This window comes from Crotalus tigris, unplaced genomic scaffold, assembly GCF_016545835.1.
Source record: "Crotalus tigris isolate CLP2741 ecotype Arizona unplaced genomic scaffold, ASM1654583v1 scf7180000024387.2241675, whole genome shotgun sequence".
NCBI classification, from domain to species: Eukaryota; Metazoa; Chordata; class Lepidosauria; order Squamata; family Viperidae; genus Crotalus; species Crotalus tigris.
In genome coordinates, this window is record NW_024100557.1 from 879,105 (window position 1) to 898,419 (window position 19,315).

The following is a 19,315-nucleotide window of genomic DNA, read 5'->3' on the forward strand; positions in this document are numbered from 1 at the left end:
GGGGTTTCCTTGCTTTATAAGAAAAAAGTACATCATAACTTTATTTTTAAAAGCTCTTGAAAAGAAAACTCTAAAGCCTATAGAAGAAGGTTTCAGTGTTAATGCAGAATCTTTGTAAATGTACAGATGATCACTGAATTGTATTTACAGGAAAGTACCATAATACGTTATATTCAAATCTTCACCAAAAAGGCTTCCATCAATCCTCCATTTGCTTCTGATATAACATCCACTTGTTATTGGGGTCTTATTCTTTCTCACCTACTTTTCTGTTTGAACATACTGTGGTTCAGATGCTTTCCCAAGGAACGTATGCCATTGATACACAAATTGATTTTGCACAAAGATTGTGTTTTCCAAAATTGCTAGATCTTTGGAGCAAATTATAGAATTTTTTTTTTCATTATTATTAAAGCACTGGCTGTTTCTGCTATATAATTCAAAATGAAACAGACACAGAGGAATGTTTTAGAATTAGAATATTATTTATTGGGCAAGTGTGATTGGGCACACAAGGATTTTTTCTCCTTGTGCTTAAGCTCTCTGTATACATGCAAGCAACAAAATGAGAAATCATAAATTATAAGATACAATAATCATAAAATATAACAAAATGATAGTCACAAGGAGTAGGTAATAGGAAAGATGAGAAGATAATAGTTATACAATCCTACTACATGGTTGGATATTCTTAGGCATAAGACTGTTGTGGGAATTAGGTGTTTAGCAGAGTGATGGCATGAGGAGAAACTAATTTTGGCATACAATGCTCTAGTGCAGGGGTGTCAAACTGCAGGCCCACGGGCTGGAGGCATCATCCAGAAGCCGTACCCACCCCATTGCCGGCAATGGCAAAACCGTCCTGATAACGTACGACGTCGCGAGTTTGACATGTCTGCTCTAGCGGCATCCTGAGGGGAGGAATTAAAACCGTTTATGTCCAGTATGTGAGGTCTGAAGACATTTTCTCAGCCCTCTTTCTGGCTTGTGCAGTATATAGGTCCTCAATGGAAGGCAGGCTGATTTCAACTTTTTTCTGCAATCCTAACTATCCATTAAAGTCTGTACCTTTTTGGCTGCTGTATTAGCAGCTCCTTGGGCAGTCTGAGCTTTCTGAGTTGCCCCAGGAAAAACATTCTTTGTTGTTCTAATGTCAGGTATCCATTTCAAGTCCTGGGAGATTATAGAACCAAGAAATTTGAAGGTCTCTACTTCTGATACTGTATTGTTGGTAGAATAGGAGTGCTCCTCCTAAAATCTATCATCTCTACGGATTTAAGTGTGTTCAGTTCTAGATTATTCCGGCTGCACACAAGGCCAGTTGTTTAACTAGTCAGCCTTATATAGCAGATAATGGTTTCTCAATCATTGACTTAAATCATTACTCATGAAATGCTGTTTTAAAGCACTGAGGAAAATGTGTCAAGTTACATAATAACTTTTCTCACTAGGTGGCATTGCTGCTATGTTTATTAAAAATGCCCTTTAAAAACAAAATTGCAGCCAGAAATAGATATGTAAGAAGTACATAAGGGCAATATTTAAAACTTGCAACTCAAAGTGACAGCATCAAGTTTGAGCACTGCAAAATACACATTTCCTGGTAATCGCTGCCTCCAGTTACCAGCTACAAACAGCCAAAAAGCCCTAGAGGAAAAGTGAAAAGAACTGTTGTTATCTGGTCTCAGAAGCCTGTGCTTTGCAAAGGGGCCCAGCTTGCTCATTGGAAAGCCAACCATCTCAATTCACCAACCACGCTGGCCTAAAAGGACTTAACAGGATTCCATGGAAACTACAGTAAGTGTACAAAAGCCTGTACGATACTTCATAACATTCCCTCACCCCAGAAACCATCTTTCATAATCCCCTCACAGATATTCACCCCTTCACGCCATATTCCATTACCTAAAGCTAAAGAATAGTAGACTACTAGGGTTTCCTCGGTGGTGGGATTCAAATAGGTGAACAATCCGTTGTGTGTAGATGCTGCTTCCGGAAGTCCATTCTGAGCGGGCAACAAAAAATTAGCTACCGGTTCTGCCAAAGTGGTGCGAACTGGCTGAATCCCACCATTAAGTTTCCTGCCTCAGCAGGGGGTTAGACTAGATGACCTTCAAGGTCCCTTCCAAATTATTATTCCTACCTAATATATAATACTAATAATTGCTACATAATATTTAAAGATTGTTAAATTTGATACCATGTATCGCCAGCCCAAGATTTCGGGCACTTTAAGCGACCCGTATGCGTCAGTTTTTATACTTAATCCCTTAATCCTGAGCCATCCGCACCTCTATTGATTCCATGGAATTATTCGCCATTGAGGAAGAAGAGAAAACTAGGATCCAAGCCTCTTGCCAGCCAGTTACGCGAGCCGGTGCGCGACCCGGGAGGGAAACCCCGCTAACCGCGCTCAATTCAAACACAACCAGGAGATAGGAGGGAAAAGCGAAGACGGGAAAAGGCAGCACGCCTGAACTATAGAGAAACCCCACGCCCCGGGAGAGTCCTGGGCACTTTCTGAGCACTTGTGCTTGTGTTGCCGGTTGCCTTTTTCCATCTGGAGAGCAGGAGGGGCGTGGAGCCCTGAGCTGCGGGCAGAAAACAGGCGCCAAAGCGAGAGCGCTTAGTTTTCCCTTTCTCTCTCTCCGTCTGAGCGAGCGAGAGAGCGAAAGGAGGAGAGAGGCACCTGATGAATGAAAGCTCCGCCTCCGCGCCTTTAAGAGAGCGGCGGGTTATCCTCCTCGACCACTTGAAGCCCCGAAAGCGGCTCGCCAACGCCTGGAGCGCCGCGATGGAAGGGGACCGTCTCGGGCTCCGCTCCCATTCGCCGCCGGGGCTGCTCCGTTCGCCCTTCGCGTGCGCAACATGACTTTCCGCGGGCTTTATGGGGGCCGGCTCAACTCCACTCAGTTCGGCATGGCCCCCCTCAATGCCGCCGGCTGGAGCCGGGAGAAAGGCAACGGCAGCGGGACGTTCGCGGAGCAATGCGCCTCCGTGTCGGTGGCTTTCCCCTTGACCATGATGATCACGGGCATGGTGGGCAACGGACTGGCCATGCTGCTAGCCTACCGAGCTTACCAAAAGAAGGAAAACCAGCGGAAGAGGCCGTTCTTGCTGTGCATTGGTTCCCTGGCCTTGACGGACCTCACCGGGCAGCTGCTGACCAGCCCCGTGGTCATCACAGTATACTTGGCCAATCGGAAATGGCGAGAGGTGGACCCTTCCCAGGGCCTGTGTGCCTTTTTTGGCTTGGCCATGACCGTTTTTGGTCTTTGCCCTCTCTTCATTGCAAGTGCCATGGCTGTGGAAAGGGCTCTGGCCATCCAGGCCCCCCATTGGTACACTGGCCACATGAAGACCAGGTTGACCAGGACTGTTCTACTTTGTGTGTGGCTGACTAGCTTTGCCTTTGCTCTCTTGCCCATCATGGGCATTGGGAAGTATACACTTCAGTGGCCTGGCACCTGGTGCTTCATCAGTATGAAGGAGCACGAAAATCCCTCGGTGGGCAATGCTGTTTTTGCTTCTACATTTGCTCTCTTGGGTCTCTTTTCCCTCGCTGTCACTGTGGCATGCAACATGACAACCATAACTGCACTGGTGTGTCGCTGCTGGTCCAAGAGCTCAACATCCCGATCAAGGAAGCAGTGGGGCAGGATTACCATGGAAACCTTTATCCAGTTGCTGGGAATCATGTGTGTCCTCCTTGCTTGTTGGTCCCCACTTTTGGTAGGTTTTCTCTGTGTGTCCAGTTGCTACAGAGTGGCCTGTTGGCACAAAGCCAGGCTGCAAATTGTTGTAGTAAATCTAACTTGCAGAAAACATCCAGTTAGAGAAAGCTGGCAATAGTGTGTAACTTGTTATATATGTTCCAATTTTTTTTTACAATGTTCTGATATAATCTGGATAGAGACTGGACATCCATTTGTCTGAAATGGTATAGGGTTTCCTGCCTGAGCAGCAGGTTGGACTAAATGACTCCAAGGTCCCTTCCAACAGTATTATTATTATTATTATTATTATTATTATTATTATTATTATTATTATTATTATTATTATTATTATTATTATTTCTGTATGTTTAAACATGTGAGAGAAAAGAGATGACATCTTAACAAAAATTTAAGTTCCTTATTAATTAGTGTGCTATGCAACTTTAGTCAGTGTAATTTTTCTGTTTATATAACCCCTGTCCTGTGTTTAACTTTATCAAAATTCTGTCCAAATATCTTTTGAAATGAACCATACACACATTTCTGATTGTCTTTAGCCAAGATGGTTATAGCTGAAAGTGGTTGTAGATATACTTAATTTCATTTTAATCATCATAACAGTCCCCATTTTGTTGTTTTCTTCCCGGTCTTACTAAGATTTCTGCTTAGTATTGTAGATCTTTGGAAAAATATGAAATACTTTACCCCAGATGAAAATGATTGTATATTCTATAACTTCAATGGCTTCTTTCAAAAGAAACACGGGATAGTACTTGGAAACAGGTCAGATTAGACAGTTATCCTAACTGTGATATTCCAGAGTCTCAGGGAAGACAGAGGATGTGGGATCATCATCTACCCATCCCACCAGATTGGATAGGATAAGGCAATATTTAAGCGAAGGGACATGGAATATGCTTATCCTATCCAATCTGGTGGGATGGGCAGATGATGATCCCACACTCTCTGTCACTGAATGCTTTCATCCAGTGGTTGATTTCACCCAGTGGATGAGAAAACACATTGCAGAGGCCTAGGACAGTGGTGGCAAACCTATGGCACGGGTGCCAGAGGCGGCACTCAGAGCCCTCTCTGTGGGCACGCGTGCTGTCGCCCCAGTCCTTGGCCTTCAGCTGGGTTTTATAAAATCTTTTCACTTTAGGCCTCCGCGCTGTGTGCAAAAAAAAAAAAAAAAAGGTTCAATCAATCAGTCAATTTCAACTTCTCGCAGGAAAAAAAATCTTGCAAAGTTGGAATTGATTGATTGAACTTTTTAGTCCCACCCAGTCTGCCATTACCACCACAGCCATGCCCAGCCAATGGGTCACGCCCAGCCAATGGGCCACACCCACCCGGCACCCGACGATGCATAAGTGGGTTTTGGGTTGCAGTTTGGGCACTCAGTCTCTAAAAGGTTTACCATCACTGGCCTAGGATTTGACCTCCACCCTCACTAATACTGACTGGAACTGGGGGTCAAGGAGAAAAGTGGAGAACTACCCCAAACAGTGCCTCCCTCTTCCCACCCGAAAACAGTCTAAAAGGATATTGTGGCTGATAATATTGAAAGCCACTGAGATTTAGGAGACCCAGGATGATTGCACCTGTTCCAAGCCCTCCAAAGATCATTTACAAGCACAACCATGGCCATCTGAGTACCATTCCAACCTGAACCCAGATTGAAAAGGGTTCAAATAATCCACTTCATCCAGGGCCCCCTGAAGCTGAGGCCCAAGGCATCTTCTTCCCCAGAAAGGGCCTGTCGGAGACTGGACAAGAGTTGGATAATTTAATCATAGTGCTAGTTAGTTTGACTATACTTCAGTAATAGATTAGTTTGGACTAAAAATAAATGACTGTTTTTAAATCTGAATCTCTCTCTGTTTATATTATTCAGCAAACATAATCTGTATTAAACTAAACATTTTGCCTTTTATCCAAGCCTACTAGCACTTTCCAAAAGTGAATTTACACACATTACTCCAAAATATTTTCTGCTACCAGTGACAGCAAAAAAAAAAAAAAATTGCTTGGGATATTTATACGAAGAAGTTCAACAAAATGCCATTAGTGGCATTTTATTTCCATTTATGACTATTATAGTACCTTGTATTCATTGTGATATATGTATTAGGTTTCTAACCTTGACCAGTCTCCAAGTTGTTCAGGGAAGCAGCTGTTTTTTTCCCCCCAGTACAATGATGGGAAAACAGATTTGACTATAAACACATCTGCATAATCTAATGCAGATCACACAAATCACATGATAAGCTTCACCCCTTTGTATGTGACATCATGGCACATATACAAAAGGGACAGATTTTGCACTATATCGACACAACACTGGCGTCTTCATTTGACACATATGTACCTTTGCAGACACTGCCGATTGTGAAATAGCGATTTTCCAAGGCACCCTCACCTTTACAAATTAAAATGAATATGGATTATAGACTTAAGAGTAGACAGGCTATTTGAACTTGCTCCATCTAATTTTTCCCTGAAGTGTGCCATTGAGATGCACACTTGGGCATAGAAAAAAGAAAATTGAACACCTAATGATTTGCTGGAGTATTCAGATACTAATGCCTATATAATCTTCTACATATATGACTGACACTCCCTCTTTAGTCTAAATACTTTAATGGTAGTTATAGGTCTGAGTTCTTTTGTAACAGTAGCACTAACAATAACAGTAATAATACTAAGTAATCAGCAGCAGTAGTGGTACTAATAATAGAATGTTCTTTTATTGGCCATGTGTGATTGGACACACAAGGAATTTGTGTTTGGTACATAAGCTTTCAGCGTACATACAAAAAACAAAATGATATAATATACCAATAGGAGAAGATAATAGGAAAGATGAGAAGGATAATAACAATAGAGTCCTACTACATGGGTAAATTTATTCTTTGGCATAAAACAGTGCTGTGGGAATTGGGTATTTAGCAGAGTAATGTCATGAGGGGAAAAACTTGTCTTTGTGTCTAGTTGTTGTAGCGTGCAATGCCCTATAGCGGAGTCTTGAGGGGTTGAAACAGTTTATTTCTAAGATGTGAAGAGTCTATAGATATTTTCTCAGTTCTCTTTCTAGCTCATAATATAGGTCCTCAGTGGAAGGCAGGCTGGTTGCAGTTGTTTTTTCTGCAGTCCTAACTATCCGTTGAAGCTTGTACCTGTCCTGTTTGGTTGTTGTACCAAAACAGACAATTATAGTAGTACAAATGACAGACTCAGTAATTCCTCCGTAGAATTGTAGCAGCAGCTCCTTGGGCAATCTGAGCTTTCTAGTTGGCTCAGGAAGAACTTTCTTTGTTGTGCTTTTTTGGTGACGTTTTTGATATTCAGTGCCCGTTTCAAGTCCTGAGAGATTATAGAACCCAGAAACTTGAAGGTCTTTATTGTTGATACTGTGTTGTCTAATATTGTAAGAGGTGGTAGAATAGGAGACCTCCACCTAAAATCCACTATCATTTCTACAGTTTTAAGTGTGTTCAGCTCCAGATTGTTCTGGCTGTACCACAGGGCCAGTTGTTCAACCTCCCATCTGTATGCAGACTCATCACTGTCTTGAATGACTGTTGTATCGTAAGAAACCATTATTTCATTCTGATGTTTCCCTTGTGCCATGCCTAAGATGTGCTGCGCTTCTAATGGTTATGATAAACTCTGCCAATAGATTTGAAGAATTAAGGTGATTGAATTATGCTATTTTATCTTATGTTCATATGTATGACAGAAATATGTCAAATATTTAATTCCTTGACTATAAGATGTGTGTGTGTGTGTGTGTGTGTGTGAGACTTGGCTTATACTATATGCCCATTTATTTGCCGTTCTACTATATTAATTTATATCGCATTTTTTTCCATCATTTGAACAAAATAAATTTAGATTTATATCTCACATTTCCTCCAGGAACTCAGAGCATAGAACTGTTTGTATTCCTTTTCCTCCACAGTAATGATCCTGTGAGCTAGGATGGGTTGAAAGAGTAGCTAGTCCCAAATCACTCATTTATTTTCTGTGGCTCAGGATAGATCTTCCTTGTTCCAGTCCAATAACTTTAAGCATTATATCACATAGATTATCTCTGGTAGTCTAGCCAAGTTAAACCATTGCAATAAAAAAAAAAGTCTTGTGACCATGGGCCTCCTCAGGGTAGCAAGGAGAGAGCTAATGATAAAGTATATTTCAGTGCTAACTCCACCACTGTTACGCACGCCTCCTGATGTTATACGCAAAGGGCTCAGCATGTAAGAAAATCTTGGCTCACTGTAGGCATCTCTCATCCCTAAAAGCCAAATATATTTATTTTTGTATAAATTTAATGAATTACATTCTTCATCCATTGCAGCCTCATCATGAAGGCATATGTCCTAATATGGGCTTTATCAAAACAGTCTTTATAGTTATAGTTTTAGTAGTTGTTGAGAGCCTTAAAGCATGTTTATAGATACTAGGATATCCAGAATATGACAGTATTCAATGACCTAGAGATAGATTTTTTTAATATTTCTTTAAATGATCAAGGTGACTTGAGCTGATCCTAATTTAGCCTGTTATTTTTTTTCTGTTATGCACTGAGTTAAAGCTCTTGAAGTGAATATCTAATGCACACATATAACACTGCGATTTCAATCAGTCAGGCAAATAAGCAGTTGTTTCATTATTCTCCTTTGTATCTCAAAATATAGGTTGTATCATTGAATCACCTAATAACTAGTGGATGTGGTGCAAGGTTTTATCTTTTGGAATGGATATTGACATTTCCTGTAGATGTTGACTTTCACTATAGAAACCAGAGTCTCAATAAAACAGAATAGTTTCTCAGTGAGAATTTGGCAGATTGATACAAATATCCAAATAGACAAATACACGTATTCTAAATTAACTTTGTTCATTTGCTGTTCTGAAAAAGCCTTACGTAATTTGGTGCTAGTTGCAGCCTTACCCTGTTGGCAGCTGAAATTTGTTTGAGATAAATGTTGGCAAGAAAGAAAAGAGAGGAAGCGTTTTTCTGACTGCTTAAAGGAAACTAGGTGTCTCAAGGACAAAAGATATCCCATAATCTAATTCCCATAATCCCCATAATCTAAATCTGACACTCTGTCTCTGCTTTATTGTCAAACTCTGAGGCAGAAAAAGTAATAAATTCAGTCATTCAGATTAATCAAAAAATGTTTCAAGTCTTTCTTGTTTCAACTAAAATAAAACTTCCAGAAAGGACAGAACAGCGATGGGAAACCTATGACCAGATGTTGGAGCTCAGTTTTAATGTACAAAATTCCTTGCTTTGTAGCCCTGCCTAATGCTATCAAATTCCTTGCTTCTCCGAATACCACTGGGGACCATTTGATGTTTGAACCATAGTAAACAGCTAAAAAGAAGTAAAGACTTCTGGGCCTCCTTCAGGCCCCGTCGGCCAAGCAGTGCCATTTGGCGGGGCCGCGGAGGAGGGCCTTCTCTGTGATGGCACCCACGCTTTGGAATCAGCTCCCCCCGGAGATTAGGACCGCTCCCACCCTGTTTGTCTTCCGTAAGCTACTTAAGACCTGGCTTTTCCGGCAGGCCTAGGGTTTATAAAACCTGACCCCTGGATGATTGTCTTTGTACTGTTGTTCTGTTCTGTTTTATGTGTTTTTTATTGTTAGCCGCCCAGAGTCCTTCGGGAGTGGGGCGGCTTATAAATTTTAAAAATAAAAAATAAAATAATAAATAAAATAAGACATTTCCCTGAGTAAGAGATTTCTCTGTCCTGGAATACCAGGAGACATCACAGGTCAATCCTGCTTCTTAAATGTACAGGGTCAAGTCGTAATCACTGGGCTAATACCTGGGTTATTTTCCCCAGCTTTATGGACATAAATTTTTGGTCGTGATTTCTTGATTCCAGCATATTTTATATTGGCATGCACTTTATTTCCTCTCTACTAGTCTCATCTTTTCTTAATATTTTTTCTGTGGCAGAGTTCAAATTAGGGACTCCCTCACCGAAATAGATGAGCGCCCGTCCCCTTCCCCTGATCTCCTCCTTCTCTCCTTTCTTTCAGTTTTAAATGGACCATGAAAAATTACTTGTGGGGGTTACAGTATACAGTATACTATTAATGAGTTTTAAACAAGGTTAGTTTTATACAGGTAGTCCTTGACTTATGACCATAATTGAGCTCAACATTTCTGTTAAGTGAGACATTTTTAACTGAATTTTGCTCCATTTTACTACCTTTCTTGCCACAGTTATTAAGTGAATCACTGCAGTTGATAAGTTAATAATACGATTGTTGTGAAGCTGACTTTCCCATTGATTTTGCTTGTCAAAAGGTTGCGAAAGGTGATCACTTAACCTTGGGACACAGCAAAGGTCATAAGTATGAATCAGTTGCCAAGAATCTGAATTTTGATCACATGATCATGGAGCTGCTACAAAGGTCATAAGGGTGAAAATGGTCATAAATCACTTTTTCAGTGCTGTTGTAACTTTGAATGGTCACTAAATGGACTGTTGTAAGTCAAGAGCTACCTGTATTTTGTTTCATTCAGCTCTTTTTTATAGATTTTAAACAGCATTAGTTAACTTCTAGTTCATCTTAAAGATGGTCTGTGCTTAATTTCATAAGAGATTAATTTAATTTTCTAAATTTTATATCACTTTGGAGGTGCTTTCAGGAAGAATCAAAAATGTTTTAATAAAAAATAAGTAAGCAAATCCACACACTATAGATACTAATAGAATTCAGGGTTGAAATAGGACTCTAAATTATAGATACTGCTTGAAACACAAGCACCTTTTTGGGAACACAAATAATCAGTTGGGCACTAACTGATAGCATGTCATAGACTAACTGGATCAGAATTTGGGAAATACAGAATCCTACTCAGGTTCTCCTGTAAGTATGAAACACTTGCAAAATCCTTGCACCAGGAACTACTGGCAAAACTTTAGGTAATTATCTGTTCATTCCCTTTTGTCAAACGCAGAACAAGGCATATGGTAGGCAAAAGGTTTTGGGTTTTGTTTTTGTTTTTTTTAAAAAAAGGAAAAATAATAGCACTCCAAGCCCAAGTACACACAAAAACATGCAATCCCCACTCACCTGGTTACAATCTGCCTTCTCCCCACACTTCCACCACACCGCATAATCTATATCCGCCTGTGTTTAACATCACCTTGCTAAACCTGACTGCAAAGCCAGTCCCTACAAGACGTTCCATGGTAAGAAAACATCCTTGTAAAAAAAGAAACAAAAGAAACAACAACAGAAAGCTAGCCTAACCCCAGCAAACTCTCCAGGCTATAAAGAAGGTAAAAATAGGAGGGGGGGGGGGGGACAGAACATATGCAAGTAATATGTTTGATGTCCAGAGCAGAGGACTGGAATTTAGGACAGTGATTACCAGACTCTTGATCCATGGTATAAGTTAGGTATGCAAATTGCCCTCCCTCCCAAGCAATATTTTGGGAATATTGTTTGACTGAATTGAAAAAAAAAACCAGATGAAATGTTTTCAGAAGCTGGGCAGGAGATACTCTTTTTCTCTTTTGGAATAACTGCTGGCTGTAAGCATTTCCAGGAGGAATATCTGCAAGCAGTGTGAGGTGCAATTCTGTTGATGCCTGAGGGCATCAACAGAATTGCAATCGCATATTCAGTGCATTTTGTAACGGAAAGCCTGGCTGATTTGGCATGGCTGGCACAACTGTTCCACACCTTTGATTGTGTTCGCATGACATAGATGAGTAAGGGAGGATCCTTCCACCAAAGCAGCCCTGAGCATGTTTTTAATGAAAACTGCTCTAGTGTAATCTTGCAGTTGACTGGCTATTGCATGACATCATGTCACAGGTGTAATCAACTTAAGAGTGTTATACAAACACAGCTAGTGCATAGATACAATATGTGCAATTAATAACAGAAATGGGTTTCAAAAATTTGCTTGTGCTTTAAAATAAAAAAAAAGATCAAAATTATGGCATAATGCTTTTATGTGTAGGGAAGTGGGAAAGACAGCAGGCAGGAGGCCAGGCCATCTCTGCATGGGAGGGATAAAAAATATAGCCTCTGATCTGCTTCATTGTGTGATACGTGTAATATATCATGCTGTATTAATTGATTAGAACAGAACATACCAATTGGATTAATATTAGTTACAAAAATACCCTTTCAGAATATTCTGTACCAAATTTCATAATGGAAAATTTATGTAACAATAAAATCTGATAGTCTGAACTCTGGTTGTATTTACCCTTATCCCTTTCACGTAGAATTAAATTAAAAGGCAGCTGTGCTTTCAGTGTTTGTGAAGGAAATGGAGAATTACCGAAAGTGCTGATTGAGAGTAAAAAAGTGGATGCCAAATAATTCATGGAAAAATAAATATCACTTAGCTTGTTATTGGAATATATTCCTTGTTTGCATGAAACTACAAGCTTATATCTAATTGATATAATTTCATGGTTATTACATGAAGAAAATGGATTGATTCTAAAGGTGTAGGATAATTTCATTCAGTTTCCAGATTTTAATCAGTTAGAATAATGGATGTTAATAGAATGTTAATTTTCCTGAGGACATTATACAGTTTGTCAGGCATGTGGTTCATTAACAGAGCTGGAATTTGACACTAAAATAGATTTAATAATTTGCTAGAAATTAAAAGATTTTTCTTGATTCAAGCTGAAAAGACATTTTTTTCCCCAAGAGTGGCTATAATTAAATGCTTCTCTCACAGTGATTTCTTTATTGATTCAGCTGGTTTTCAAAATGGTTTAAAACTTGCAAAATATTTTTGATTAAAAATATCGTTAAGAGAAAAGTAGCAAATGGAAATAATGTATGAATCAGTTATTTTTAAAATTGATTATCCTGAAGTCTTTGGATTTATGACAGGACTGAGTTAAGATGGGCTAAAATAAAAATAATGTTTATTGGCAAGATTTTTCAGACTTATCTAACTATGTAATATTATTTTTATTTTGTATTTTCACTGCCTTAAGCTCAAAGTCATGTATTTAAGATAGGAGATATAAAATTGAATAATAAAATTATAGCAATTTTTTTCTTCAATTCTGTGGAGAAAGTATAAGAAAAAGTAACCAAAACTTATTGAAGGGTTGGAAAAACTGTCCCTATAAGGAAAGAGCAGTGTCTTTGAGAGTATGTGATTCAGAAAAGCTGTGAATGAAGGGAGAATAAAGAAACGGGTTAAGGAGAATTCCATCTCCCTCTTCCCGATTTTAGATTCTGATTCTTTCTAGCAAAGAAGAAAAAGGTGTAACTGAAAACAGAGAAAAGGGGAAAACATTCTCCTTCTAGTCAAGCACACCTTCTGGAAACTTTATGCATTCATGTTCAATCAAGTTGTTGGTTTGTTAGCAACCACACAGATTTTCTCCAAGAAGATCTAACCCTAACTTGTCCTTTCAGGTCTCCCAATGGTGCAGTTGTTGCCACTGTAACCAAGTCTATCTATACAAATGTTTGGCAACCATACAGAAGAGATTTGTCCCTGCTATCTTTTAGATTTTTTTGTTTTTTACTTCCCAACATTGTAGCCCAGAAATCTCCTTCCAAGTGTAATAATGCCAGACCCTACTTAGTACTATATAGAATGCACTGTTACAACATATTGTGATGGTCACCAGTTTTAAAAGATCAGGCAAATATATGAAAGATAATATTGTAATAGCTGGTATTAGTCATAATAGCTATACAGTATATTATTTCCAATTTCCAGAGTAGCGTTCTTATTTCTCAAAATCTGTTTCGGGCAAAGGAAACTAAGGTGAGTGCCATTTGTTGCCATTATATTGTCCTGATACAAGATATACAAGTTATCTGGTTGCCCATCTTGAAAACAGTGTGTTAAACAAGATGGGTAGAGCTAAGCAGAACTCCCAATTCCCAAAATGCCTTTCTTGTTCCACAAAAAAACAAAGCTCAGAGTAGCTTCTTTGTGGCTTTCCTGAGATCTTCTGTGTTTGATGTATCAAAATTCACACTAAACCTTTGAGGGACTGGAGCTGTCTTGGTTCTGGATTCAGAACAGCCAGAAAGGAACTTGAAGAAGAATTTGTGAAGAAAGCATATCACTGGATGTGCTGCTCAGTCCTACTTTGCTTCTCCTATGACTCTTTAATTCAAGCGACTAAGAGAGCTCCTCCCCACAAGCCTCAGGAACATTGTTCTTCCTTAATATTAATAACTATTACACAGGTGGTCCTCAACTTACAACAGTTCACTTAGTGATAATTCAAAGTTACAACGGCACTGAAAAAAGTGGCTTGTGACCGTTTTTCATACTTAACGACCACTGCAGCATCCACTACAATGTGATTCAAATTCATACGCTTGGCCACTGACTCACATTTATGATGATTGCAGTGTCCTGGGGTCACATGACCCCTTTTGTGATGTTCTTATAAGCAAAGTCAATGGGGAAACCAGATTCACTTAACAACAGTGTCATTAACAACTGCAGTATTCACTTAACAATTGTACCAAGAAAGGTCATAAAATGGGGCAAATTTACTTCACAAATGTTTCACTTATTATGGTCATAAGTCAAGGACTACCTGTACTGTATAAAGGGATGATTTAAAGTATTGCCTTGAGTAATAACAGCATACTTCTCTTCACTCTTTCTTTTTTAGGTGACAATATTGAAAGTGACTTTTAACCCCAATCCTATGAATCAATGCAGAGAATCCTGTAACCAAACCCAAAGTACAGAACAGCAGCCAGAATGCAATTTCTCCTTAACCCATATCCGCTTGGCTTCACTGAATCAGATCCTGGACCCCTGGGTTTACTTGCTACTTAGGAAGATCTTCGTGCAGAAGTTTTGTCAGGTAGCCCGCGCCATTTCATGCCACTCTCAGGACAAATGGAAAGGGCAACATATCATTTTATCCAACAAAATCAGACGGACAACAGTTTGAAACAACTTTATGTCGGTACTTTCTTTTAGATCTAGTGTTTTCCTTACTGTGAATCTGGACATCCAGCACATGTCCATTTGTGTCTGTAAATTAACTGTGGGGAAGTTAAAGTTAAGTGGAGTTTTTTTTTAATTCACTAATTTAAAAATATCAAAGCAGGGCTAAACCTGATTAGACTAGGGTTTTAAAAAATAGCAGAAGGTGGCAGTGGCAAAATCAGTTCTCAAATGCTGCCCAGAAAATTATGTGTCCATCACCAGCAATTAAAATAATTCTGTCAATCAACATTACATTTTTGAACATGCTGGCGGAAGAACTATGAATAGAAATAGTCTATTGTGATATCAGGAGGCATCAGGGAATAATCATGTTTTCTGGGTCTGAAAAATATGGCCCAGGATCTGTGTAATATTGCAAATGTGTCAAATTTTATATTTAGTAAAAACTTGCCAAATTTGAGAAAGTCTTCTGTTGAGGATCTGATTGGGAATGTGACTGATTCCCACATTGCACTAAGTCAATATGTGATTTTGGGGGGGGGGGAATGTTGGTTTAGCATATTGTAAGAACCCAGTTGAAAGAAATACGTTAAACCAACCAAATTTTAGTGTGTTGTGAATCTATTTTAAGATACCATTATATTTACATATTGCTGACTTCCAAAAAGAGATTGTCCTGATATAGTTGTTTATCTGCAGTAGTGCAGATTGTTTTCTCAATAATTGAATTAAATTGCCCACTGATTTTGTATGCCTATTGACTGTATTGGATCACTTGGTTCACATTAAAACAGTCAAATTAATGTTCTACTGAAATCAGTGTAAAAGTACTAAGGCTAAAATCTCAGTGATTTAAATAAGGTTTGTATCTTGAATCCATATTACATATGTATTAATATATGTGTGTATTTTTTTATTAGCTACTGTATAATTAGTATAGGATTATGATGTAGTTAAAATATTTCATGTGATGTTTTAAACCAATATTAATTTGGCAAATTAAATACAATTTTCATTGGACATGCATAATTATATATATAAGATAGTTTAACTAATCCATTAGTTAAAATATGGATTAATCAGACTTTCTGTATGTGACATCTTCCAATCCTATTGAACTCCATTCACCCTTAGACAATACAATTTGTGGGCAGATGGTCAAATATTGCGGTAGTTATAATCTAAAACTTAGGTGCGCTTAGAGAAATCTACATTGCATAATACATAGATGTTGGCATTACTCATGGACTTCATGGAATTTAGTACTTCATAGACAAGTCAGCAGGTACATAGAGATAAACAACATTTACATATCATTCAAAAGAGATAATTAAAAGATAAAAAGGAAACAAAAAAAGCAGAAAGCCTCCTGGCCAGCAATCAATACCCAGACAAGCAGAGATTAATAGCTGGATTAACCCCAGACAAACAAGCAGTAACCAAAACCCTAATCAAAGAACTACCAGTTCAGAGAATCAAGCAGTAAACAACAGCCCAATCAAGGAACTACCAGGGAGAAAACATCACCCCCACCAACATTGACAGGGCAAGCTACCATATATATACATAAACAGAGAGCAAACCAGCTCCCTTCCAGCAATGAAAACATTACCTAGCCAGGTAATGAAACGTCTGAATGAAAACAACCAAACTCAGGGAGCACTAAGGACTCCACAACCAAATTAGTTCCAATCAAATTATTTCAATTCCCTCAGCTGAATAAAATATTTAATAACATATATGTAGGATCACCGAAGTTAGACCAAATACTACTTAACCTTTTTTTAATGGTACCTACAAGGTCTGGTTATTCTTTTCATCCAAGCAGCATCATGATTTTTTAAAAATTTTCTCAGGTTTTCTTCTTATTAACTTATTCTGTTCAGCTATTTTACTATTATATTTCTTAAGTACCCAAGAACTGCTAAAAAAAGAAAAAGAGAATATAACCAATTTTTTAAATAACCAAAATATATTAACAGTACTTTTCTATAATTAATTGTAAAACTAATTTATCTAAACATTTATTTTTCTTCTGTTTCTACCTTTCTATGTTGACTTTATTTTTAGGAAAGTAATTTTTAAAAACGTCAGAAACCAATGTGAAACTATGTTCACATTATGAACAAACATATTTATGTAGTCACCAAGATTCAAACCTGATTTGAAGCAGATACTATCTTGGTACCACAAACATTTGTTAATACACACTTGTAGAGGCATTTTAGAAAACCGTTATATTTCCAGTTTAGTGACATATTTTGATTTCCCCTTCATAATAGAAAAGGTCTAGAAGTTTATTGCCAATTTTGAACTTGCTTGTTTCTCTTGCTGAAAAAAGGTAGGGAATCTTCACACAAAAGTTGTAAACACTTTCCAATTAATCCTGTTTTTCAAACCATGATTTAGGTCTCCTAGGAAAATTCCTTTCAGAGAAACACAGTACTGGGGGAGGCTTACTCTGCGAACTGAAGAACAAATCTTAATCATCGTCCCAGAGTTACACAATTCTAAATTAATGCCAGTTGAGGTTTCAAGTAAACACATACTATTCTTGTCACAAGAAGAAATCAATTTGAAATAATAAATGAGAAAGTTCTGGAGGCTGTCAGGGATATTGTGCAGAATGTGGAGTTATATCTTCCTAAGTCTATTCAAGGCCAATCATCTCTTCAAAAATAAGTTATCTCAGCTGTTAGACACTAGCAGGCAGCTTATTCCTTTGTGTATTCATAAGGTGCATATGAAGCAAATCTCATATGGAATATGACACAATTTGTATTGGGAGTTTGTCTGTATTTATATTGGTGTATGTGTACAACTTTTGACACATTTGCACAGATAAATGAGGGTATGTGAGTGAAATTGTGGTTGTATTGTAAAATTAGAAGAAAGACTTGGGAAGAACAGTTACATTTATTTGGCTAAGAGTGGAGTACTGGATACTGATAGTTGATAGAATTGTAGCCAAAATGAGGCAAATAAGTTGCCAACAAGTTTGGGCAACTTTGCAAAAACGTTTTTAAAATACCCCTAAAATATCATTAAAATCTGAACAAGCTCAAATAAGGATGAAACTTAGAATATATCAGTAATCACAAAATGAAGAAAAACAGCTGGAAGAGTAAATGGATAGGGGAGAACATAATGGAAATATATTTAGTTGGAATAGCTGATGGGGGTTTTTTTGCCCTTGGTCATTCTGTTTCTCTTTTTTATGTCAGGAAATATCTTTGAAATGATGACCTAACAGATCATGGATTGTCTAGGAAAATCTAGCATTTATTAAAAGTTATTGTTATCTTTCAATGTAAGTTTTCAGAGGACACTTAGCTTTGTATGTTATGTATGTGATTGTAAACCAAGTTTCATTTCTCTTTTTGTATTCATTAAAAGCATATGTCCAGTCCCTTGTGCACAAAAATTACCACTCCCCCCATTTACTAGCCTCTTTTTAAATGTATGACATTTTAAAATATATTCAAAGGCTGAGTTCACATAATTGGCTAAAATATGCTGTGTGATTTATGATTTAGCATTCATAGGAATCTAGTTATTTACTTTAGCAAGTTGTAGGAACCACATCATTTTAAGCTAAAATATGTTTCCCTTAGACAAAATGTGTTATATGTTTGCAGCTATTTTATTTTGTTAATCTAGGTTTGGAGGGTTTACAAAGGTGTGTGAACCCAACCAAAAAGAAAACCATCCATCCAGGAGAATACACTCTGTTTGTCCTTGATACTGGTCTATGTTGCTATGTACAGCAGTACTTTAGTTAATGGCAATCATGTTTATTATATTCTTTATTATTGTTGCAAAGAGAAACAAGTATGTAGATTTTATTGCACAAGTCTGTTTTGAACCTATTGCCAACATATAGAATTTTGAGAACTTAATTGTAAATAATAGATTTTTGGAATTCCATTCACCAGATATAATTTTTAAAATTGCTGCTTTTTAAGAAAGAACTATTTTTTTTATTTCACTTGGAGTTTGGTTTTTAATGTGCTTGCATGAAATCTGTTGAGTTGCTGTTTTTATTTAATGGTTTACAGTGTCAGTTTGTTGCATTAGATGTATTTTAACGTTTTATATATTTAAACTGACTTATGAAAGCAATGTGTCCATGAAAGAAATATATTTAATAAACAGACCTGTGAATGAAAAAACTAATTATCTGTGATTAATTATGTGGTATGGCATTCTTCTTTTTAGAAATGCACAGGTAAGTATATGAGTAAGTATAGTATACAGTATACTATAATATAGAAAAGGCATAGTCACGATATATTAATGCTTGTGAAAGCTTTATTTCTCATCTTTGAAAATTCCATTCTAAGTATTTTTCTATGGAAAATGCCACCCTGGCATGGGAAAATCCTCCTCTGTTGATAGGGAGATTGGAGAAATGAAATCATTGTATATATAAAGGTTGTGAGCTTTACAGAAATGCTGAAGGACAGCTGTTATTGGCATATGCCAATGTGGACCTTTCCTCCTTCAATGTATCTCTCAACTCTCTTAAGGATTTTTAAGGTTTCAGAACTTAAGAATCCTCTAAACAAATAATAAATGTATTTCCATAACAGATGACATGCATTAATACCTATGAGAGACTCTACCTACAGTATGTCCCTAAAGTACCTTTCTGA

General features: G+C 37.7%; 1 protein-coding gene across 1 annotated transcript; it reads left to right on the top strand.

Moving 5' to 3' along the window:
- The first annotated feature begins 2,507 nt into the window (after positions 1 to 2,507).
- Positions 2,508 to 18,832, top strand: PTGER3 (prostaglandin E receptor 3). The gene is made up of 2 exons (XM_039329110.1): positions 2,508 to 3,732; positions 14,374 to 18,832. The coding sequence occupies exons 1-2, from the start codon at positions 2,869 to 2,871 to the stop codon at positions 14,659 to 14,661; spliced, it is 1,152 nt and encodes a 383-aa protein (XP_039185044.1). The 5' UTR covers positions 2,508 to 2,868; the 3' UTR covers positions 14,662 to 18,832.
- The last annotated feature ends 483 nt before the right edge of the window (positions 18,833 to 19,315 follow it).

Coding starts and splice junctions, on each gene's coding strand:
- PTGER3 (XM_039329110.1), top strand. CDS start 2,869: ATGACTTTCCGCGGGCTTTATGGGGGCCGGCTCAACTCCACTCAGTTC. Junction 3,733..14,373: donor CTTGTTGGTCCCCACTTTTG/GTAGGTTTTCTC, acceptor TTTCTTTTTTAG/GTGACAATATTGAAAGTGAC.